We start from the raw sequence: 26,753 nt of genomic DNA on the forward strand, positions 1-26,753 counted from the left end.
GTCCGCTACCACATTGGACTTCCCTGCAACGTGCTGAAGATCCGTAGTAAATTCTGAAAATGTAAGCCAGGTGCCTTTGCTGGAAGGCAGACCATGGCTCTGAGACCTTTGACATAGCGAAAGTCAATGATTTGTGATCAACAAAAGCAGTGATGTGCCGGCCTTCAAGTGAAAAACGAAAATGTTGAATGGCGAGGTAAAGGCCAAGCAACTCCCGATCGAACATACTGTATTTTTGTTCATTAGGACGAAGTTGGCGGCTAAAGAATGCAAATGCTTATGCACCAACTGCTCCAAGACAGCCCAACCGTGAAATGAGATGCATCTGTAGTAATAGCGATTGGACTGTCCGGAAGTGGATGCGCCAACATGGCAGCCTCTGCTAAAGCCTGTTTAGTGCTGTCAAAAGCTCCAATCATGTCATCGGACCACTGGAGTACATGGCAAGGGGTACCGCTTTTAAGGGCCCTATAGAGGGGACAGATAAGCTCAGCTGCTTTAGGAATAAATCTGTGATAGAAATGAACAATTCCTGGGAATGGTTCATTCCTGGGAATGAACCATTCCCAGGAATTCTTGAAGAGCTTTAATTGTAGGCAGCAATGGAAAACATTGCATTTTTTTGAAAGCCCCTAAAAGTTCAAAATAGGTTTTCCAGCTAGCCGCGCCAAAAAATCTTGAATATGTGGAACAGGGTATCGATCGGGAATTGTAACGTCATTGAGTCTGCGATAATCACCACACAGATGGTAACTACCATCTGACTTAGGCACCATGTGCAAAGGAGAAGACCAAGGACTATTTGAACGGTGTACAGTGCCTAACCCTTCCATGTACGCAAACTCAGCTTTAGCGGCAGCTAATTTTGATGAGTCAAGACGACGAGCGTGAGCGTACACAGGTGGACCTGTAGTAGAAATGTGATGCTCCACACGAAATGTGATGCTCCACACGATGCTCCACACGATGTTTCGGTGATGCCGTAGAAAAAGTTATGTAGGAAGTCAGTGAGCATGCGCAAAAATTCACAGCTAGGCGCTAGGCTCCGAAGTGTTTGACAAAGTTGTTGTTGAAAAAACACTGAGTGTACATGGAAAATAATTTAAATCTTTGGCATCGACTAAGCGGAGGTTCTGCACATCAACCAACAAACCGTTTGCACACAGGAAATCAGCCCCCAACAAAGGATGAGCGTCCTTAGCCACAACAAAATCCCAAGTGAAACGGTTCCCGTTAAAACACAACTTAACTTGGCACTTACCGTATGTTGGGATTTTGCTGCCGTTAGCAGCCTCCAGTAAGGGGCTCTTAAGCTCAGAACGTGTATCGAAAGGAGGAGTCGCCGGCAGTATGCTCACCTGAGCCCCAGTATCACAGAGAAAATCTCGTCCTGATATATCATCCGTAATGAAGAGAACACAGCCAGTATGTCCACTGTCCACAGCATTCACAGACTGTGTGGTACTCTTACCACGGAAATTACATGACAAACGACACTTCTTGGCCCTGTCCCCAAAACGAACATGATTAAAAACAAAATCCGGAGTTAGTTCGCCGTGGTGGTGCTTGTGCAACCCGATTAGCTGCTCCTACCAGCGGATTAATGGAGGCTTTGAAAGATGTTGGTATAGCACAACTTTGTGCAGCGGTATGTAGACTGTCCGCCATTTTAGCCAGCTCTCGTAAGTCTGTAATCATCGTGCTGGCCAAAGCCGTGCGGATTTGATTTGTCGAAGAAACTTGAATATAAAGCAGGGCTTATGTTCACCTAACAATGTCAATATATGAACCATAAGCTCAGAGGGCTTTGCATCACCCAGTCCTGGTAATGGAAGAAGCTGCCTCGCACGCTCTGATTCAGTCAAACCGAAAGTTGCCAACAGGTAAGTTTTAAGGGTGCCATACTTGTTCCTCTCCGGGGGTTCGTTTAGCAGGCTGACAGCTCGCGATGCCATGGAGCTGCTGAGTGAAGCTACGACGTAGTAATACTTTGTGTCATCCGCAGTGATGTCGCGCAGAGTGCCTCCGCCTGTGCAAACCATGCAGCAGCTTGCTGCTCCCAAAACTCTGGTAACTTGAGTGCAACCGAATTGGCCGTCATTTCATCTTCCACAACAACGACAAAAAACTCTGGAAACATCCAAGAGCATCGGGGTCAACACTTGTGGGTGTTCGTGCAATTAAATGAGTGGAGACAACATGCGAGCTGGATGCTGAAGCCGTGAACTGGCTAACTTTATTTACCGAACAACCCACTAGACAAAAACTCTGATCTCTTAAAAGGGAAAACCTTACAAAACACTGTATGTGAATTCTGTCACATCTTTAAACATAAGTCGCCACAAGTTCAAGAAGTATAAAAGTGTATTTTAAAATAGAAGTACACTTAAATTACACTAAAAGTACTTGATGTGGTTCCATTTTAACAAAATATATTAAAATATATTGCAATTAGCTTCATCTAGTTCATCTTTTTTATTACATAATACAGATGAATACATCAGCGTAAGATCAACACTTAAATGATTGCCTTTTTATCCCCGTCGCACTCACACGTTATATGGACAGACAGAAAAACTGGTACAGCAGGATCATCGGACTAAAAATAATTACTTTCAAAGGATCCTAATATTAGGAACGTGACTTTTTATTTTTAACTGTGTGAATGTCACCGTAGAGCAGCCAAAACAACTTTTTCAGATTTTGTCTCTGTATGATGTAATAGTGCAATGAAAGACTGCTTCTGCTAAATTCAGATCAACACCTAGGGCCCTATCATACACCTGGAACAATGCAGCGCTAGGCACGGCGCAAGTGTTTTATGCCAGTTTCAGCCCGAGTTATCATTTTCATGTCCTTCGCCATGTTGTTTAAATAGCAAATGCATTTGCACCCATGTGTGGGCCCATGGGCGTGCTAGTGCTTGAGGCATCTTAAATAGTCTGCGCCATTGACCAACTAAAACCTGGTCCAAAGTCAATGCCGCAGTATTTTTTTGTTATTTAAAGAGGGCGTTAGTAATATGCACCTATAGGCGAGTCCACAACACACCTTCACTCTGCTTATTAAACACACAGGCACAGCAGCACACAAACATGCCAAATATGAAAAAAAATAAAGTATTACTATGTAAAAGATTATTATTTTGTAGGCTACATAAATATAAAATGCCTACATGTCATAATGGATAGTGGACTGTATGAATCAGAATTAGGCTACCTATTTGCTCGCGCACGAGCAGCTCTGTTTCCTCTCTGGAGACGCTTCAGTTTTTGCTCTTGCAAATTCCGCAGTGTAAATAGCAGATCCGCCATGGCGCGAGCGCAATTGGCTCTTAAAGGGAATGGGAGATGAGACTCTGATTTGTTTATTGCAAACTATTTATTTATTGCAAACTATTTATTTAGTAGAATTATTTTCCCCTTAAATAAACCTTTTAAGATTGCGACACAGGCTGATCGATTATTGATCGATTATGACGTCTATAAATCATCCACCACCGACTCTTCAAAAAACTAAAATCTTGAATATAAAAGTCACATTAAATTTCTGAAAAATAAAAATACTGCTTTCCTTTTCAGCAAATCATGAATTCCCTTGACATATACTGACAATGATACCATTGTACTGTATTAACAATACCTTATCAAATACTAAAACTAAATATACTGTCCAAATATGTCGAAAAGTCAGATCTGTTCTTCCAGAATAACTTGTTGTTCTACCTTTGACTTCATTGTTATATGAAGACCTAAGTATCCAGATAAAATTCAGTTTACATGGTGAAAAAGTAAAGTAGAACACACATCTATGGCCAAATTGAGTATTAATGAAATTCAATGGAAATATCAAGATATGTTGCAAAATTCGGTAACACTTTATTTTGATAGTCCACATAGACATTCTAGTAATAGTAAGTAATCATTGCAAGTTGACATGTAGCTGCAAAGTTAGAGTATTAGCAGACTGTCTGCTTAATATCTTGTAGGGGTGACCCCGAATAGTCGAAGATTTGATGCTTCGATAGGAGGAGCCTGATTCGAATATCAATGTCACAGTCGAATATTCGCAGAGGTGTTATGATCATGCCATTTTGGCTAGACTATTTGGGGGGTGCTCAATGTCTGATTTCACATAGAACAACCGGTTTTCTCCCAATAAGTTAATATACAGCCTATTAAAAGTTAATGCAAATAAGAATCTGAAAAGAAAGAAGCTTTTAAAAAATATTTTTAACGTACTTGAATAAATCCAACCACCAAGTCTTACTTTCCATAATCCGTGACCGACAGAGAAGTGACTGAAATTGACAGGCAGAGTGAAAGACTGGATTTTTTCGATCAGGTAGGGTCAAAACATTTCAGCCGGTTTATATATCATGTATATTATTTATTTCGTATAAGATGCATTTGGTTGAGTTACGCTGCAGTAAAGCACTTCATTGCAGTACTATGATGATTAGCCTATCTCTTCAGTGTGCAGCACGAGCAGGACAAACAACAATGCAGAATATTAATAACTATGACTGGGACTGTCATATACATAACATTATAATAAGAACACTATTATAATAAAACGCTGTGAATTTTTAAGAGTTTAATGGCCATTTTTCTGTGCGATGTTGTGTGAAGAGCGCGTCCACAAAAGGAGTTCATTCAAAGCCATGCAGACACGTTCGCATTCGGGGCATTTTGTGCAGATGGCCTAAGTCGTAATATTAATGTTTTGTTGTATAAATAACGAAGTGTATTCTTTATTTACGTAAACTATCTTGTAATCAAAACATAAAACATTATTTTTGAGTTTTATATTTTAAGTCAGTAGCTAATTATGACTGTGGAATGTCTGACTTGGCTCTTGGTAATGTATTTTGCCCCGCCCCAAAACATATGATTCGATTATCAGTAGACTCGGCAAGATTCAAAAATTCCCATTCGACTATGATAATCCTTAGTCGGGGACACCCCTAATATCTTGTAACGCTTTATTTTGATAGGTCCACAACATACAACATACTGACTATGAGAAACTTTGCAAGTATGTCAACTTATTCCGAGTATGGGTCACCATACTTGGCCACACACCACTTCCCTTTGCCCTTTCCCTTATTCTACTAACCCTAAACCTAACCTAACAGTCTACTCAGAGAGTTAGTAGACATGTAGTTCCAAATTAATTTGAATTAGTTGACATGTAGTTGCAGTTACTTACAGTTAGTAAAATGTCTAAAGTGGACTATCAAAATAAAGTGTAACACAAAATTCTATAAAGAATTGTATTCTTATGATGACAAATTGATTAATGCACAGTTATTCTTAGATTCTATTAAAGAGGATGCTAAAAACATCAGTGAGTCTGCTATGCAAATGTGTGACCAAGAGATATCTTTAAATGAAGTGCTTCATTATATTAACAAACTTAAATGCAACAAGTCACCAGGAACAATGGTTTATTCAGTGAACTTTAAAAAGATTTTATAAAAAGATTTATAAATACTCCCTAGCCTCAGCAGCAGCACTTCTAGATTTAAATTGTTTTCAATCAGCGTATTTTCTGATGTGTTTGTACCTGTGTGTGTCCTGTGATGGTCCTTCATAGCAGACAGAGTCAGGAAACCATAATGACATGAGGGCCATCCACACTTGTATGGTTTGTCGCCTGTGTGCAGCTTCATGTGGTTATTTAGTGCCCATTTCTCACTGAAGCTCCGCTCACATAGCTCACACTCGAACTTTCTAGTAAAAGAGAACACATTAACCAATGAACCACTATACTGCTACATCCAGTCATAATTCTTAATCATAGACATGTAAAAGTTGAGATGTCATGTATTTTACTTTATTTGTTTTTTTATATATATAGTTTTTATATAAAAAGTTGTCACATTCCAACTTTTTTGATAACAGCTGCACTATTATTGATTCATCAGAATGTCCTATTGTTCATGTGCACCAAGTTTTGTGATGTCTGGATGTTGCAATAACAAGATATAGGTCAATTAGTCATTATGGGCCACACCCAAAAGAAACTAGATATATTATCTGGCCTATATATGCTAAACAATTAAAAGGATTTAAACCAAACCCCCCCTGCACACTGACGATGGCCACTCAGAGTATGTTTCCTGTCTAGGTAAACCCCACGCAGAAGCCGCTCTGACTGAGATGGAATGTTCGCGGCTCTCTGTGTGCTCGGACCGCTTTCTTTTCAGAGAGTGACTCCGCCCCTCGCTCCCTCATGTCTTCTTCCTCCCAGGGACCTGTGAGGAAAAAAACAGCGGGGCAGAAAGACTAAGCGCTCGGCTGCGAGCGAGCAGACATGACTCTCCCGTCCTCTTTGAACGCCCAGACCAGCGTCCCTCGGTTGATGCGAGTGACATGGTTTCATTCGGTGTGATCGAGGACGAGCTGCTAGATGACAGTATGTCTCTAGCAGCGCCAGATGCAGAGGATATATCAGGCTCTTCTATTCACTGTTGGCTATTGGACGAGTCCGGACCCGATCCTGCAGCTTTCAGAGAGCTGTGCAGTGCAACAGACCTGGCCCTTCGAGCTACAAAGGTGACAGCACAGGCCATCGGGAGGGCAATGGCCAGCTTAGTGGTGCTGGAGCGCCACCTGTGGCTAAACCTCACTGAGATCAAGGAGGCTGACAAGGTCCCATTCCTCGACTCTCCAGTCTCCCCCGCAGGGCTGTTTGGACCTGCCGTTGAGGGTATTGCAGAGCGCTTTACTGTTGCGCAGAAGTCGTCCCAGGCAATGCGCCACTTCTTGCCGAAGTGCTACAGCTCAGCTAATGCCATCAGTCGCCCCAAACCTGCACCAACGCAGCAGCCAGTGAAACCCGCGCCATCGCCTGCTCAGCCTACTAAAAGCCTGAGCCTCGACAGCGTTCTCGTTCGGCCAAACGCTATCCATTTCTGAAGCGCCAAGGACCCCGGCCCAAGCTGACGCTGGATCCTGCGCCTCAGGCGTTGTCCTGATCCACTGGACAGGAAGGAGGAGGAGACAAAGTCTCACCATCGCCGGACCACCTCCCCAAATGGCCTCTGTTATACCCCAAGCACCCAGTTCTGTTCCGGATCCCGGTGGCAGTGTGTTTGTTATAAAATCTGCTGTGAATACTGGGCCAGTTCTAAAAGTGCCCACACAAACAGCCGCTGTTACAGCGAGAAAAATAAAACACAAACATTTTCAAAAAGAGAGCAAATTTCCTCTTCCACTTATCACGAGTGTCAGGTCCCCTCACGGCGATCTACCACTTGAACCAATCCAACCCCTCGCCACACAGGCCAAGGCCTGGCAGGCCATCCCCAGAGTGTCAGATTGGGTTTTGGGGATTATAAAATGAGGTTACTCACTTCAGTTCACTCGAAGACCCCTGCGATTCAGTGGTGTGGTTCCCACCTTAGTGCAGAGCAAGGAAGCTCACATCCTGCACTCCGAGGTGATGGTCTTACTGGCAAAAGGGGCCATAGAGATGATCCCGCCAGCTCAGAGCGAGTCAGGCTTCTACAGCCGCAACTTCCTCGTCCCCAAAAAGGATGGAGGCCCCCTTGAACCGCGCCCTCATGAAACGGCCATTCAGGACTACCTTGAAACAGATCCTCTCACAAATACGCCAGAGGGAACTGGTTCTTTTCTCTGAATCTGAAAGACACTTACTTTCACATCCAAGTAGCTCCCCCTCACAGATGATACTTGAGATTCACCTTCGAGGGGGTGGCATATCAGCACACGGTCCTGTCCTTCAGACTGTCCCTGGCTCCTAGCACTTTTACAAAGTGCATAGATGTGGCTCTTTCTCTTCTGAGACAGATGGGAATCCACATTCTGAATTACCTCAACAACTGGCGCATCTTAGCCCAGTCAGAGGCCGAGCTGGTATCCCACAGATCCCTCCTCCCCAGCCACTTGGAGTGCCTAGGACTTGGGGTCAATCCTGGGAGCAGACTTTGCGCCAGAACGTGGAACTGGCCATACAGCAGCTTGCGGCTTCCTTCAAGGTTGGAGCCTCTCACCCCCTCAAAGTATTTTAAAGGATGCTAGGCCTCATGGCCTCTGCATCGCCGGTGCTACAGCTGGGCCTGCTTCGCATGAGACCCCTTCAGTACTGGCTGAAACCGCCAGTTCCGCCCCATGCATGGCGTCATGGACACTTTCGTGGACCCCCAGTGGTTCAAGCAGGGCGTGACCATGGGCATTATTTACAGAAGGAAGGTGGTCTCAATGGATGCTTCCAACACAGGTTGGGGAGCTCTGTGCGAGGGCAAACCGGTCTTCAGCTCCTGGTTGGACACAGAAGGTCAGCTACACATCAACTGCCTCAAGATGACGGCAGTATGTCGAGCCCTTCAGACCTTCTTACCGGACCTGAAGGGACACCACATGCACCACATATTTAGAGACAGCATGACAGCGTGGTATCTTATATAAATTGCCAAGGCGGGCTCACCTCGAAACACCTTTTCGAGATGGTAAAACACCTCTTGGAGTGGGCACATCTCAACCTGCGGTTATTGAGGGCAGCACATGTGCCTGGCATATTGATCCAAGGAGCAGACATGCTATCTTGGAGCAACATCTCCTCAGGAGGAGTGGATGCTCCACCCACAGACGGTTCAGAAAATCTGGGAGATCTTTGGCAAGGCAGAGGTCGACCTCTTCTCCTCAAAAAAACAACTCTCACTGCCCAATTTACTTTTCAAAGAGCAAGGATGCGTTGGGCCACGATTGGCCCAACCTCCTCCTGTATGCTTTTCCCCCGATCGTTCTGATCCCTCAGGTAATCAGACGAATCAGGGATCACAAACACAGAGTCTCCTAGTGGCCTAGTGGCCCCGCTCTGGAGGAACCAGCTTTGGCTGACAGCAGCCTCACGGCCCATTCCCCTGAGGCAGGACCTCCTCTCTCAGGCGAACAGGAAGATCTGGCACCCCCAACCTGAGTTGTGGGCTCTGCACCTCTGGGCTCTCGACGGGAATCAATAGATCTTCCCGAGAGTGTCCTAAATACTATATGACAGGATAGAGCCCTGTCCACGAGGCGCCTCTATCCCCTTAAATGGTCGGTCTTCTCCGCCTGGTGCACAACCTGTGGCGAAGACTCAACTTCCTGTGACATATCGGTGATATTGTCCTTCCTACAAGAGCTGTTGGATAAGGGCCACTCCCCTTCCACGCTCAAGATCTATGTGGCAGCTATAGCAGCTTTCCACGCTCCTATAGCCAGACAGTCTGTGGGCAAAAACAACCTAGTTGTTCGTTTCCTGAGGGGAACCAGGAGGCTCAATCCGCCTCGGCCCCCTACAGTCAGGGTCCTTCGAGCCCTCAAGGGTTCCCCCTTCGAGCCACTACAGTCTGCGGATCTAAAATTCCGATCATTAAAAACTGCACCTGCTACTGGCATTAGCATCGGTTAAACGAGTAAGTGACTGTCAGGCACTCTCGGTGAGCGCTGCCTGCCTTGAATTTGGGCCTAATTACACCAAGGTCATCCTAAAGCCAAGGCATGGTTACGTTCCTAAAGTGCTCTACACCCTGATTAGACAGTCGGAACAACTCTTTGTATGCTTTGGCGGCCGCACCAAAGGGTACCCGGTCACAAAGCAGAGAATTTCTCGATGGTTAGTTGACGCTATTTCACTAGCATACTCCTCCCTGGGCCTGCAAAGCCCCATAGGAGTTAGAGCCCATTCCACTCAGTGCATGGCCTCATCTCCGGGGGCGTGATCTAGCGATGTGTCCATCGCAGACATTTGTGCGCCGGCCGACTGGGCCTCGCCATCCACATTTGCCAGGTTCTATAACTTGGACGTTCCGGTCTTACAGGCTCGGATCTTATCTGCTTAAAGGGGCACACGCGGGCACATATTAGGGAGAATATATATTTTGTACGCTCCTGGCCCTTTCAGTACTCGTTCACGTATCTCAGGGAACCGAGGTTACGTTAGTAACCGAGTACGTTTTTATAACAGTAGGCCATCTGGAGTTGATGTAGTAGCCATTAAAAATGTATTTGTGGCCATGTTTCTATGAGAGCATTAGAAGGGGTAGCTTAGTTTTCAAACACATGGATAAGTAGGCTTTATGTGAATATAGTGACCAATTTGACAGCAGCCCACATATAAAAAGCTATTTAAACTGAACCTGTAGATCCCCCTTTATCACATTTAGAGCATATTTATAGATCCCTCTATATCATATAAACATTATTATACCTTTTTATTCTATTACTGCCTAAAGATGTTGTTCATTGTTAGTTAGTATTAAGTAACAAATTCACTAATGCTAACAAATGCAACCTTATGTGTAAAGTGTTACAAAGTAATATGATATAGAAGTGTATGTGTTCAGCGTAGTTCAAAACCTCTCTTTGGGCTGGCCCAGTCCATGCTTTCCCAGCAGATGAGTGTTCAGATGTTTCTTCATCACAAATGCCCATCTGTGAATATGAAAAATGTATGGACATAAATAAAAAACAGGACAAAAACTTTTTTTTTCTTTTTACTATATATATATATATATATATATATATATATATATATATATATATATATATATATATATATATATATATATATATATATATATATATATATATATATATATATATATATATATATCTGTGTGCCTGAACAGCAGTGCACAATTGAGACCATTCTGCTAAGTTTCAGGGTTAGAGAAACAAACATCTGTTGTGACGTTGCAGTCAATGTAAAGATTAATTACATTCTAAAAGAACATAACCAATCTCACACATTGAAAGGAATGAGGTGGAAGCTACCTTAAGCAGATAACCTAAACATGGGTGTAAAATTTATTTTCGTTGTACAATAGCCTACTCAACATGCAATGGCACAAGGAAGTTTGATTTCAACCTTTAAATTGAAATTATTTATTCAAACTAAAAATAAAACAGAAAAAACAAACAAACAAAACAAAAAAAAAACAGGCCAAAGATTTTCACTCTTTTAAGGGAATTAAATGTTCATTCATAATTATCTTGACTTCAAAATGCGGCTTGATTCATACCTTTGCATTTTTGGTGGTTGTTGTTTTAATATTTTATACATTTACAATATACTGTATGTTCAACTGGGTAAATACCTGTCAAATAAAAGGTAACATCTTTTAATGAAGTCTGGCTGTCACATTAATGTGCTGTTATCCTTTCAACACATTCAGCTGCAATTTGAGTGTAGAAGCAAAACACTGAAAAGGTAAGCACTATTTTTGAGCATTAAAAAAAATCCTTAAATATGTGCACCAAGTAAATAAATAAATGTGTGTACACACAAAACCTTTAAGATTTAAAAAGTATTATTAAAGTCAGTGGAAGACTTTCTCGTCTCTGAAATAACCATATATAGAGCTTACAAAACAGTTTTACTATACATAACCTCTTACATATTTTCCATATGCATATTGCCATCCAGACATGTGATACTACTGCAAGACGTTTGAGTACTGCCTGTGCCAATGAATTAAAAATTAAACTGTCCTTGTCTGGTACTAGAATAAAAAAAATATCTGCATATCCATGCATTCTCTTTATCATTTGTGGGATTGCTGGAACTTATCCTGGCATCTCATGCCAAAGGCAGTGTCATGACATCCACTTGTGTCACAATTTTGTTAGATACACAATACTGATCTAATGATACAATACTCTCATGATACTTTAAACAAATACAAAGACAAAATAGAAGAGTTAAAATGGGAAGGAGAGACATAGCCAGTAGGGGGCAGTCATGTTGCAAGTACTAAAGCTGATGACTTAAGTGGCTCTGTGAACCTCTCTCAGAAAAGTATTCCAACAAGCGGCAGAGCACATTAAGCATGAACAAGCCAAGTATCGTGTGTGTGTGTACCATCACAATGCAATAAAATATTCATGGCTCTGTTATTAAAAGTATTTTTACATGTTTGTTAATTGCATTTGATCACTGATAATTCAATCTAAATAATACAATCTAAAATGTGTTGTAAAATAATAAAAACCACGACCAGAAATCATTACACTCTTCTTAATGCACAATTTACTACCAAAACAATTACCTTGTAAGACAGCGGTCACGGAAGACAGAAACATTTCAGTTTGAGTCAATAATCTAAAATGAAAAATCTAATTATTTTCCTTAAATAGCTTAATTTGACCAAGAGTGTTTTGATTTAAAGAAGTCAAAGTCTAGGCACAGGGCCAGCTCGTGGGTTTGTCAAATATAAGGAATGACTACTTAAAATACCTATTAGAAAGCAGATCTTTAGTCTGGTTAATTTCCAGAATAATTGCCCACATTTTTGCATCTTTTTGTTGACAGTATTTCTTTTATTCTTTGCTCAAATTATTCTTGAGAAATCGTGGCAAGCTTTTGGAAACAGAAGCACCGTTTCATGCGATCCAAACATGCTTAAATCAGAAAGCATCTCAAATAGCTACTGAGAAAACATTTCGTACATTTCCATAATATGGTACTCAGTGAATGATGCAGATTACTATCCTTTTTTGTTACTGTTTTCTGCTTCTGTTTAAACTGTATTTTTTGTCACTTGATGCTTGAAGTTATTTCAGTGTTTTGTCATTTTCTAGGTATCACTTTAATAACATTCCTTGGGTAATTCGCATGTCAAATGGCAGTTACGCTCTGTTTAACATGCACACATTGGTGTCTTTAAAGCTAAACAACTGTTATGCTGTTATGACAAATTGTTCTGTTAAATGAAAATGCGTGACTTTCTATTCATAACATTTACAGAGTGTGTAAAATGTGTAATGTAAAACAATGAAATGTAAGTTATGCTCTGAGAAGAGCATCTTTTAAGCACATTAAACAGCAAAAGCCCTCCTGTTACTGGCTATCTCTCACATATGTGAACTTGTCTTTATTATTATTACTACTTTATTTTGCATTTCTCCTCATTGTGTCTGTGGAAAACAAAAGCACTTTCACAACAGTGCACTAAACGAAGTAATATTTATGTACACATTATCTTGTGAATACCTGCAGAGAGCAATAAAGTACATGTGTGCAAAGCATTTAAAACAATAATACGCTGTATTACACTCATTTTGTCATGTGTAAATAGATTTTTAGGCAAACTATATGTTTGTGTCCATTATTGTTTTCATATTTTATTGGGGATATTTTGATTTCTCTGAATAAACGTGCAGTAAAAAAAAAAAAAGATCAGACACAATCAGAAAATGATGGTTAATCGGTTTAAAGTAAAATGTAATAATCGATTTAAATACGGATTCAAGACAAACCATTTCCAAGCTGAAGTGGCCAAGAGCAGTCTAATCTGGCCTAGCTACTGACAAATTTAACAAATTGATTTAAATGCTAAGAAGCGTGCCTGCAGGGAGGAGTGCTCATGCATGGCGAATTGTGTGCTACTGCGCTGAAAAACATGCAGTCTTAAAGGCCACATTTGTGTGGGCAATTTGTGAGTCCCCAATTCACCTAACCTGTTTTTGGAAAACAACAATACCTGGAGGAAACAGGGAGAACAAGCACACAGGACTCCACACAGAATGGCCTCCTGACTCAACTGGGGACCATATGAGGCAACTGTGCTACCCACTTAACAAATATGCAAACTTGTATAATAAGATACTAAGGATTTTTCTATAAGTGTATTATTCGTAGTACTTAAATCATTTTAAATGATTGAAGCAGAAACCAAATGTATGCAAAGTTTGTATAACAAGCTTTTTTTGCAGAAGTGAAATGCTTAGTTGTTGTCTACATTATAAGTAACTACTGTAGCCAAAGCACAATAAACTCATTTTTTTCAGCTATAACCCTAACTATTTACATTCTTCAAGGGTGTAAAACCTACAAGTATTTCACCAAACCTTAACACTCTTGAGCACCTGTGAGGGATTTTGTAGAGACAAGTTGAGTAACACTCCCCAACACAGATGAGGTCATACTCTTGGGAGTTAAAAAAGAGAGATGTGACAATTTGTCATAAATTTGCACACTCAAATGTCAAGAAGGGTCAGAGCAGTATACTTAAAATTATGGAGGACATACTAAGTAGCTACTAGAATATAAATTTTTTTACAACCCTTCATTTAAACAAAATAGGCTAATTTAATTATTTTACAGATATTAAAGGGGTCATCGGATGCAAAATTCACCTTTACATGCTGTTTGAACTGAAATGTGTCTACACAAGTGTGTGTACACAACCACCCTATAACGATAAAAATCCACCCAGTGTTTTTTTTTTTTTTTTTTTTAAATCCCCATCCACGAGTTGGCCCTTACATCTAATCTGATAGCAAATAGTAAACATATTTTGGCGTTGTGTCCTGGGGGAGGGCTCCGAGCCTGGAATATAGCCCGAACCCAGAGAACACCCCCTATCCCTAATATGAGATGAAAATAGATTAGGAGTGAGCAGTTGGGGTGGAGGAGGAATGCCGGAAAACTGTCGTAAGATAGAGGTAGGTAGGCTGCATATATATTTGTATTGTGCTAGTTAGGATGGTTAGCTAAACGAGTTACACCTTTGCCAAACTGATTGATTATCTGATCGTGCTCCTCCAGTACCTTGTTAACCCTTTAGGCGCAAGGGTTTTTTGGAAAAAAATTCAAAAGCTTGTGGCTTGAAAGGGCTTAAAGACAGAGATCTACTGTAAATTAGAAAAATGTTGGGCATGACTGAAAGTTTATGTGGGGTGTAAACATACTCATCTAATTTGCATATTACGACGTCATCAGGGGACGGACCTCTTGAATTTCATAATATTCAGGAAATAGTAGATATTGAATTGATGTTTGAACTTATTTGCATGTTTTTTTTTTTTGTCTTTTTATCCTCACTCCAAATAATCAGAAAAGAGGAAACCAGCAATAAAACAGGAGAAAGTACTAAATTATTACTATATTACTATACTATATAGTAGTAAAACGCATGTGAACAGTAGCCTACTTTTTGATCAGTTCATCAGTAATATTCAGGAAATAATAGATATTGAATGGATGTTTGAACTTATTTATTTATTTTTTTGTCTTTTTATCCTCATTCCAAATGATCAGGAAAAGAGGAAATCAACAGTAAAACAGGATACAGTAGTAAATTATTATTATATTACTGTGCCATAGTAAAATACATGTGCGTATTTTTTGATCAGTTGACCAGCTATCTGCCCAATCAGGTATCTATGTGACAGTTTATAGTTCTTGAGAGTATGGTACCTCTCATTGCATGGCACAGCGCACAGACCTAACCCACACTGACTGCACCGATACTGTCTGCCGGCGGCCCTTGGAGCGCGCGCGATCAGAACAAACGACGCAATCTGGCTGATTATCAGAGAGCAACAGCTCTCCTATGGACACTTCGACCACGTCCACCCGGTCACCCCCATCCCCGTTGGGCAAAGTGTTGAAATGATCACTTGTTTGTGCTTTGTGAATACTCTCGCCTTGCGTGGCGGCACCATTGCGCATGCAAAGATGTACCTGGAGAAGCGCGATCATTAGATGTCCGATTTCCAAAAGCCAAATATTCCCCTTCAGAGTCAGAATCGCCGAATAACATTTGCAACACATCCTCACAGTAAAACTTTTTATTAGCCATTTGGCGATTTTCTCTCACAAATCTCACAATCTACTAAAAAACGCTATGAACTGAACTGCTTCCATATCAGTGCTCACTGATAGCTCACTTGCTCTACTATTTCCTCGAACAATTTTGGTCTAGAATTGAAGTACTACATGTCTGCCATCTAGTGGTAGGGAATACAAATGAGATATTACACCATATTAGGAACTACTGTCTATTTCATGAAGTTTGACGTCTTGTCGCAATTTTGCGACTTTGGCGCTTAGAGGGTTAATTAAACTTCATTAAATCATAACCCCTTTCTCAAATCAAGCCGTTCACAGATACTTGGCTGTATGCCGTCACAGGCCTAGGCCGCTCCCATGATTGTTAATAAACATTGGCATTTTAGCACAGACCTGCCCCTGATACCTCCTTTCCACCAGCAGGAACCAGGTGCTAGTTTAGAACCAGTGCTATTGCCAGTTCTTAGTTGGTTCAACTGGCGAGCACTTTAAGAACCGGTTGCTTTTCCACAGGCTAGAGAGTCAATACAGAGCCAGGGCTTACGTCACTGAATACGTTTCATGTTTCGATTCGGCAGCGCCAAACACAACAGACTTGTTCCAGGTGCATCGGCGCCACGCAGACAGATCGATCGATTGGCACACAACACACTAAAGCACCTCGAGAGCGATCCAAAAGCATAAAGAGCCGTCAGCTTTTCATTCGCTCCCGCAGCACCCCGATGCCTCCCACCGAATGGTCTGCGTAGCGCCGATCCATCCCGGACAAGCCTACACAAACTATCAAAAATGGCGGACGTTGCGTTGCTATTGATGTTCATGGCTTTGCGAACCTACATCGGCATCCAAACACGGCGAATCAAACGTGTTCGTGTTTAGCTGCTATTTCAAATATGGCGGTCAAAAGTTTCTGTCGTCTTGTTGGTCACAGTAACCCCGCCCCCAGCCCCTGACGCAAGCGGTTCTTCCTTCTAGCCCAGCAATGCTTTGGTGCTACTTACGAACCGTTTATATTGGTTTGGAGCTGGTGCTTTGGGTGTCGAAAGACAAAGAACTGGTTTGAAACTAGGCTCTGGCTCCGAACCAGCACTGGAACTGCCTTGGTGGAAAAAGGGTATGAGTGAGCTGTTTCGACGCCAGGGCAGGTGTAAACAAGAATGTCTCCTAAGCGATTGAGGTGCTTTCTTCCTAGATGTAATAATGAACATGGCAAACGTCATTTATTTATGGCATCTGTGCTGCTGAAGATGCAGAGGATTAATTTTGATTTTGAAGGGAATGTGCCCCCGACCTACCTAAATGCGTCGATGTTCGTGCGAATCATTCATGATCCAGCTTCATCTTCAGAAGTTTTTTTTTTAGTTTATGAATCTTTGCAAACCGCCTTTCCTGATAATGTGCTAGCCAAGTAACTCTCACTGTCAAGGCACAAAGGTATGAAAAGCATTGTCAGGAATGACTTTTTTTTCAATTCGTCTTCTCTCTGTCTCTCTGCGTCACCGTAGCGCCATTTTAGAGATTATCCACTGGACTCAAACTGCGTACGCTCTTCTGTATCAGCGCAACACAAGGATGGGCTATTCTACGTGTATTTGAAAGTGAAAGTGACGTGACATACGGCCAAGTATGGTGACCCATACTCGGAATTCATGCTCTGCATTTAACCTATCCAAAGTGCACACACACAGCAGTGAACACACACACACCCGGAGCAGTGGGCAGCCATTTATGCTGCGGCGCCCGGGGAGCAGTTGGGGGTTCGGTGCCTTGCTCAAGGGCACCTCTCCACCCCAATGGAAATTTTGTCATTAATCAAGGGCAAGGGCACCTCAGTCGTGGTATTGAGGGTGGAGAGAGCGCTGTACATTCACTCCCCCCACCTACAATCCCTGCCGGCCCCAGACTCGAACCCGCAACCTTTGGATTACGAGTCCGACTCTCTAACCATTAGACCACGACTTCCCACATTTACGCTTTGATTTGAACGAAAACAGCGCATCCTTGTGTTGCAGCTGATACAGAAAAGTCCAGTGGATAATCTCTAAAATGGCGCTACGGTGACACGGAGAGACAGAGAGGAGACAAATTGTTAAAAAAAAAAAAAAAGTTATTTTTATCTTTGTGTTTAAAAATATTCTAGTCGCATCATAAAATTCAGATTGAACCACTGATGGCAGATGGACTATCCTGACGATGCTTTTCATACTTTTCTGTGCCTTGACAGTGAGAGTTACTTGACAGTCAATGGGACAGTCACAAGCCTCCCCGTTTTCATCTAAAATATCTTAAATTGTATTCCGAAGATGAACGAAGCTTCTACGGGTTTGGAACAACATGGGGGTAAGTGATTAATGATAAAATTTCCATTGGGATGGAGTGATGAATGCTGCTAAAGTTAACAGTTTACTGCTCCAAGGAAGAGAGGGGCAGGGTGAGCAGAGCTCATTAGCATTTAAAAGGATATGCACCAAAACTGCTCACTGTGAACAGAGCTGTTTTTGACAGGTAAAAAGGGTGTTGTTTTACACTACCATTGTGAAATTTTAACCAAAGTATGTTATAGACTTTTTCATTTAGACCCTAAAGAATCATATCAACTTGTGTAAAATAGGCATCCGATGACCTTTTAAATGACATACTTATGTTTTCTATGTTTCTAAATATATGCATAATACATTTAAATTTTGCCATCTTTCCATGCATTGTATTAGAGAACATTAAGAAAAAAGTATCCAAGCATATAATATAATCAAATCCAGCAATTACTGCCATTAAACTGTGTCAGCAAGGCATCTTCTTAGTTGGTGTCCATTGAGCATTACATATTGATCAACAGTATTTTTATTTTCACTTAGAATGTGATTTATGCAACAGCATGAATCAAAAAGGATTAACCATAAGGCCAAGCAATCTTTGCTGTCACAAAATTCCGATTTAAATTCTGATGTTCGCTTGGAAAAAGGTTTAAGCACAAAACCGCATTTTTTTTAATTAAAGGATTATATGAAAAAATTAGTGATGATTAAAAGTGTCCTCATATAAAGCCTGATTGATTGTGCTCTACCAAATATAAACAGCTAGTTTGCTCATACGCAGTACGTTTACATGGACAACAATATTCCGATATTAACACGATTAAGACAATACTCTGCTTAAAAATCTACCATGTAAACAGAGATTTTTGATTACCTTAATCCAGCTAAAGTCATACTCAAAGTAAACACAAATCGAATTAAGACATGTGGAGTATACCTATTTTAGTCACATTATCGAAGTGCAGTATAGACACGTACACACCTTAATTACACTATTACCGTTGTGTAGGACTTTTTGTCGCATTTTGCGACAGGATAAACACACGGCAGTGGTCAACTGTTTGATGGCAAACAAAAGAGCATGGCTTCAAGCATGAAGGCACATTTTTGGTACGAGCGGGAAACGATAATGCACATATAGCATGACAAATAATTAACACCCAAAACTGTATATGGTACCTTAAAGATGAACTGTATGGTGATACGTGAATTCTGGAGGGAACGTCAGTTGCCGTTTCGTGGGGACATAATAACATGTGCCATTAATCCATCTACAAGTCAGGTCCATAAATATTGGGACATCGACACAATTCTAAAATTTTTGGCTCTATACACCACCACAATGGCTTTCAAATGAAACGAACAAGATGCGCTTTAACTGCAGACTGTCAGCTTTAATTTGAGGGTATTTACATCCAAATCAGGTGAACGGTGTAGGAATTACAACAGTTTGCATATGTGCCTCCCACTTGTTAAGGGACCAAAAGTAATGGGACAATTAGCTTCTCAGCTGTTGCATGACCAGGTGTGTGTTATTCCCTCATTATCCCAATTACAATGAGCAGATAAAAGGTCCAGAGTTCATTTCAAGTGTGCTATTTGCATTTGGAATCTGTTGCTGTCAACTGTCAAGATGAGATCCAAAGAGCTGTCACTATCAGTGAAGCAAGCCATCATTAGGCTGAAAAAACAAAACAAACCCATCAGAGAGATAGCAAAAACATTAGCCGTGGCCAAAACAACTGTTTGGAACATTCTTAAAAAGAAGGAACGCACCGGTGAGCTCAGCAACACCAAAAGACCCGGAAGACCACGGAAAACAACTGTGGTGGATGACCGAAGAATTCTTTCCCTGGTGAAGAAAACACCCTTCACAACAGTTGGCCAGATCAAGAACACTCTCCAGGAGGTAGGTGTATGTGTGTCAAAGTCAACAATCAAGAGAAGACTTCACCAGAGTGAATACAGAGGGTTCACCACAAGATGTAAACCATTGGTGAGCCTCAAAAACAGGAAGGCCAGATTAGAGTTTGCCAAACGACATCTAAAAAAGCCTTCACAGTTCTGGAACAACATCCTATGGACCGATGAGACCAAGATCAACTTGTAACAGAGTGATGGGAAGAGAAGAGTATGGAGAAGGAAAGGAACTGCTCATGATCCTAAGCATACCACCTCATCAGGGAAGCATGGTGGTGGTAGTGTCATGGCGTGGGCATGTATGGCTGCCAGTGGAACTGGTTCTCTTGTATTTATTGATGATGTGACTGCTGACAAAAGCAGCAGGATGAATTCTGAAGTGTTTCGGGCAATATTACAGTTCACAGTGCAGATGGACAATGACCCAAAGCATACTGCAAAAGCAACCAAAGAGTTTTTGAAGGGAAAGAAGTGGACTGTTATGCAATGGCCAAGTCAATCACCTGACCTGAATCCGATTGAGCATGCATTTCACTTGCTGAAGACAAAACTGAAGGGAAAATGCCCCAAGAACAAGCAGGAACTGAAGGCGGTTGCAGTAGAGGCCTGGCAGAGCATCACCAGGGATGAAACCCAGTGTCTGGTGATGTCTATGCGTTCCAGACTTCAGGCTGTAATTGACTGCAAAGGATTTGCAACCAAGTATTAAAAAGTGAAAGTTTGATTTATGATTATTATTCTGTCCCATTACTTTTGGTCCCTTAACAAGTGGGAGGCACATATGCAAACTGTTGTAATTCCTACACCGTTCACCTGATTTGGATGTAAATACCCTCAAATTAAAGCTGACAGTCTGCAGTTAAAGCACATCTTGTTCGTTTCATTTGAAATCCATTGTGGTGGTGTATAGAGCCAAAAATGTTAGAATCGTGTCGATGTCCCAATATTTATGGACCTGACTGTATGTACTACAGATGTTATTAAAACAGCTCGTAAACAAAATGTCACGTAGCATTTCATTTACCTCAGAAGAGTCATCAGTGTCTACAACTCGTTAGTTCGCTAGAGAAATGAAGTCTAGAGAAGAGCATTTTAAGAAATATTAGACTATAAACTTCATTATATTTTACATTACCTGTTAGTGATGTCTTAATTTTTTAATGTAGGCCTATGTTTAAATAAATCTCAGAGACTGACAGAATGGTCTGTCAAAGGGAAGACACGGGTTCACAGAGAGGGCAACCTTACCGTGGAAGAATACATATATGGATCGCCCGAAGGGAATCGAGCCATATGGATACCTAGCCCAGTACAGGGGCTTATTTATTACAGAGGTTAGGTGGGTAAATTACCAGGTCAAACAACTTGGAAAGAGAAAGCCAGGTCAAATTTACCATGTGTACCTTTCGAGATGTTGCATGCTAAAGAAGAATTGTTGAGTTGTCTTCCTCCTAGACAATATAGGTAACCCCATGAGACGAGGTGAAAGCGAACAATGAAAGTGAGTGGAGACAGGAGGTGATGGAGCTAGTGGATTATAACCAGGATGTCTTCTGCACTGTTCAAGGGTTCACTTTGATGATCCAACATGAAATTCACAACCCAGGTAAAACTGTGAACCAGCACTCCCACAGAATATCAGAGGCTCAGAGAAAGGCTATCAAAGAAGAGGTGAGCAAAATACCGGAGTATAGTTGAGTTCCAAAAAAACGAAAAAAAAAAACAACTATGATTTTGTAGTCATATAGCCTAGTACGTATGATTTTATAGTAGCTGTTATGATTCTGCAGCCATAGATTCACGCATGCTTTGTACTACAAAAGGATGTACTTTGTACTATAAAAAATATATATTTTATATCTGAGAAACTAATTATTATTGTTTAGCATCTATTAAATCTATTTGTGAACAATAAACATTCTTCTAAACATTCTTAACTATTTAGTGTGGGTTTTATGGACATATTTTTCCCAAAACTTACTAAACACGCATAATAGTTTTTTTCTAAAAAAATGCAAACATGTACATCCATCTTTGTCACTTATTATTGTAGCACAGTTTGTGCTACAATACATGTTGGTCAATAGTATGTTATAAGTAGCTGAAATAAGCACAAATATCAGGGGCCGGTTGCATAAACTGTTAAGACTAGTCTCAAAAAGTTAGTCATCTAATTTTTTTTCTTCAAGACTGGTCATAACTTTTGAAATTCAGTTAAATAAAGGTAGATATGTCTTATTTGTATTGGAAAAAGTAAGACTGATTAACCCTTGGCAACTGCTATTTGGTCAAACAAGTTCTTAAGACACAGTCTTAACATGGTGGCTAAGTTTATGCAACTGGCCCCAGGGCCCCAACATCTCAAGGGCCCCAAAATCACCTCAGACCACAGAGGGTTAACATGCAAATTGTGTCAAAGCTGGGTGGCTTTATATCAGCTGTACAGTATTTAGACGGGGAAATAGTTTGTCGAAATAGTGTAAAGTCTCTTAGGTTTGATACAGAGATTATAAGACCTACTTCGAGAAGCAGAGTTGACAGCAAATTCAAATGCAAATGGAAAAAAAACAAGATTAGCTATGGTGAGACATCTGGATACACCATTGGGGGAGGCCTAGCTAAACCCCAGGAAGCTAAAGTTCAAGCCATTCAAGAGTGGCCTAGGCCCACCACAGAAGAGAAGTAAAATCTTTCCTCAGACAATTACTATTATATTTCCTTGCCAACTACTATAGAAGATTTGGGATTAATTTCTCTAGCCTGGTTACATTTTTACAGAGCTAACTACCGAAATATTCCACAAGGGTGACATGGACTGAGAAAGCAAAGGAAGCCTTCAACAATCTAAAGCCAGCATTATGCTCACATCCCATTCCAAAAAGGTTTTGTTGGAGAACCTCAGTCAAACTGCATAACAAACAAAGTGAAAACACATTTAACATTCACCTGAGAAAAACTGTTCTGCATTGTCTTCCTGTCAGTCACCACTCAGAGAGAAGATTCCCAACCCCACACAATAACACAATGCATTAAATTACACAGGCAGCATGAATGTGCACTAATGGAAGACAATACCTTTTATTTTACAGGTAAACATAAACACCATAAGCACAACATACATCTTAAAGGCGTCAAATATTAATACAGTGCACTAGGGGTGTCCCCGACTAAGGATTTTCATAGTCGAATCGGGATTTTCGAATCATGCTGATAGTCGACTGATAGTCAAATCATATGTTTGGGGCCGGAGCAAAATACATTACCAAGAGTCAAGTCAGACAGTCATAATTACTGACGTTAACACACAGGGAAAATGTGTAATGGACGACTCGCAGATACAAACGGGGTAAATAATGTTTTATGTTTTGATTAAAAGATAAACGTCAGCGAAACCCTAAGAATTCACAACATTTTTTTTTACAATAGTGCTCTCATTATAACATTATGTATATGACAGTAATTATTAATGTTCTGCATTTCTGTTTTGAGCTGCGTGCGCTGAAGATGGCCTGTAGAATGAAGCTTTTGATAGCAGGTTTTTAATCAAAGGGATTTAACTCATCATTTATCCTATAGAATACGCTTTTATTTATACAACACAATGTTAATATTACGACTTATAGGCTATCTGCACGAAATGGCCCGAATGCACGCCATGAACGTGTCTGCGCGGCTCTGAATGAACTCCTTCTGTGGACGTGTTCTTCACGCAACAACGTGCAGAAACATGGCAGCTAAACTCTAAAACTTCACAGTCCCAGTCATATTTATTAATATTCTGCATTCATTGTTGGGATAATCACCATACCTCAATGAAGCGCTTTACTGCAGGGCAACTCAACCAAATGCATCATATACGAGATAAATAATATATAGGCTACACGATATATAAACCAGCTGAAATGTTTTGAAATCGGTAAATTGTACCCTACCTGATCGAAAAAATCCAGTCTTTCACTCTGCCTGTGTCAATTTCAGTCTTGTTAAAGATTTAAATCCCTGCCGCCAAGATGCTCCTCTGTCTGTCACAGATTATGGAAAGTGAAACTTAAATCTATAGGGGTGGTTGGATTTATTCACGCATGTTAAAATACTTCTTTGAAGCTTGCTCCTTTTCAGATTCTTATTTACAGCATTATTTTAATAGGCAGTATATTAACTTATTGGGAGAAAACTGGTAGTTTTATGTGAAATAAAAAAAGATTTGAGCACCCCCATATTTCCAAAATGGCATGATCATAACACCCCGCAAATATTCGACTGTGAGACTGGGAGTCGAATCAGGCTCCTCCAATCGAAGCATCGACTCGTCAACTATTTGGGGTCACCCCTACACTGTAAAAAAAATTCCGTAAAATTTACGGTAAAAAACTGGCAGCTGTGGTTGCCAGAATTCTACCGTAAAAAATACGGTAGCAACGTTTTAGGTTTTACGGTTTTAACTTAAATTTACAGTTTAATACCGTAATTTCTTTAACTGATATAATCTTAATATATCAACCTATTAAAGTACTGAAATCTGTTTTGTTCCTTTGAAATACACTGATAACCACCAAATGCAGGTGATGATGAGAAAGTCACATGATGAGCCAAAGCCCATCACAAGCAACTTTTAAACAATAGCATATTAGTGATGGGTCGTTCTTGAACGATTCGTTCATTTTGAACGAATCTTTAATGTGACTCGGGAAGAACGAGTCGTCTCCGGGAGTGATTCGTTCAGTCGCGCATGCGCATTGCACAGCATTCTCGGGTTTGAGTCGTTCGTTCATCACGTGACAGCCCCATACGCTTAACCAATGCAGCCTGAGCCGGAAAGAGAATTGATTAGTTCTTGATCGAGTCTCGGGTTTGAGTCGTTCATTCTTTTGTCACGTGACGTGACAGTTTTGGACAGAGAAATTAGTTAATTTACAACCTTACTTACAAACGGGTGCATAGTCATTATTATTATTATTAGAATTATTAGTATTATTATTTACTCTTACAGTTATGTGATGCTTTTCTGGTCTCAAATTATTGCTTTTAATTTCTGTCACATGGTTCTTTTCCATAACACCATGTGGTAAAAAAAGATAATAATGAGTTGGTTAACCTCTTCTTGCACCACACATATATCTGCACAGTTTTGTTTTATTTAACTGGTTTGCACTCTATCTATTCTGCCATGTGCCTTATGCCACTTTATCTCTTTTTTTATTTTTCTACAAACGTCCTCATTTGTATATCTGTATAGTTGTATGTACACGTTTAAACTGTATTTATCTGTATTTGAACGTCTACTGTCAGTGTTTAACGTTAACTGTATGCACCAAGGGTCTGAGAGTAACGCAATTTCAATTCTCTGTATGTATGTGCTGTACATGTGGAAGAATTGACAATAAAGCAGACTTGACTTGTTATGCTTTGTTTTTTTTGTCTGTTTTTTAGTCTAATCTTCATAAAATACAATACCTTGTTGTATTTATGTCTTTTGAGTTAACCCTTTAGATTGGACTATAGTGTTACTTACTATACTTTTGTAACATATGACACTTTAGACATTAACACTCTGTACACACTCCTGAATTGTTTCTTATTGTTTATTTTTGTGCCAGAAAAAGCTATAGCAAAGAAGATAACTATTCCAAAATTAATTTAAACTATTTAAATAAAAAATACAAGAAAATTAAAATATACTAAAGCCACAGAGCCTTAAAAAACTAAAACAAAATACTGCACAACAAGCTAGGCTTTTTTTTAATAATAAATAAAATAAATAAACTTTAAAATAAATAACACTTTTGTGCCAAAAAAAGCTTTCTAGCTAAGAGAATAACTAATCCCAAATGAATTTAAACAATGAAAAAAAAAGAAAAAAAAAAGATTTATTTATTTATATATATATATTAGCACAACAAGCTAGGCCTTTTTTAAATAAATAAAAAATAAATAAGCTTTAAAATAACACTGTGGCTATATTTTAGAACATGCTTTAAGGCATGTTTGCATTCAAAAAAATGAACAGACCATTTTTATTTCTAGGAAAATGCTTATTACACATATTTTGATAATTTTATGATAATTCTTAAATATGATCCAACATACAAAAAATACAGTTTTACTTTATGGTAGCCTATTTGATATGTACTGATCCGGCAAGTGGTCACGTGACAAAAGAACGAACGACTCAAACCCGAGACTCGATCAAGAACTAATCAATTCTCTTTCCGGCTCAGGCTGCATTGGTTAAGCGTACGGGGCTGTCACGTGATGAACGAACAAATCAAACCCGAACACTTGTCAGATAAGAGGTGGTGCGCTAATCATAGATTAAAGACCCAGGTAAATAATTAAGTAATATTTTCTGTTTCTTATAGCATAGTTTTGTATTGTTTGTAGTGTGATAAACATTTGCATAAGTAGTAGATGTGTTTGGAAAGTAACAGATAACATTTGAATTATATTTTGCTAAAATGAACGGAATGAACGAAATGACTCGAAAAAAGATTCGTTCATTTTGCTGAACAAGACTCAAAGGTCCGAGTCGGTAAAATGATCCGAACTTCCCATCACTATAGCATATACAGAAGGTGCACAGTGTCATTCACACAAGCACTAAACACCATCATGGTGAGACTCATTAAACTGAAATATGCTATAAACATTAATTTAACAACATTAGATGTAACATACAACCCTAATAAACATAACTGATAAGAAAAAACTAAGAAGAAAGTTATTTCAAAGAAAAAACGTCAAATTCAAACATAATTTGAAATGGAACGCAGGGAATTCTTGGAACGTCAGTTTACGGGTTTTCCCTGTAAATTTTACAGGAACTTTCCGTTAACCATGTAACAGGTTTTTACCGTAGCATTTTCACAGTTTTTTACCGTTAAAATCACAATAATTTTTTACAGCGTAGAATTTACCATAAATTTAATTCAAAGT

General features: G+C 40.1%; 1 protein-coding gene across 2 annotated transcripts in view; it reads right to left on the reverse strand.

Moving 5' to 3' along the window:
- The window catches only part of LOC306878332 (zinc finger protein 407-like), a 53,821-nt gene that overhangs the window by 12,931 nt on the left and 14,137 nt on the right, over positions 1-26,753 (reverse strand). For both annotated transcript variants that reach the window (XM_079430611.1, XM_079430612.1), the window contains 2 exons: positions 10,368-10,442; positions 5,569-5,735 (listed from right to left, as the gene is read on the reverse strand). In XM_079430611.1, coding sequence (XP_079286737.1) covers positions 5,569-5,735; positions 10,368-10,442 — 242 coding nt within the window. The remainder of the gene's footprint in view (positions 1-5,568; positions 5,736-10,367; positions 10,443-26,753) is intronic.

This window comes from Barbus barbus (assembly GCF_936440315.1).
Source record: "Barbus barbus genome assembly, chromosome: 12".
Classification (NCBI taxonomy): Eukaryota; Metazoa; Chordata; class Actinopteri; order Cypriniformes; family Cyprinidae; genus Barbus; species Barbus barbus.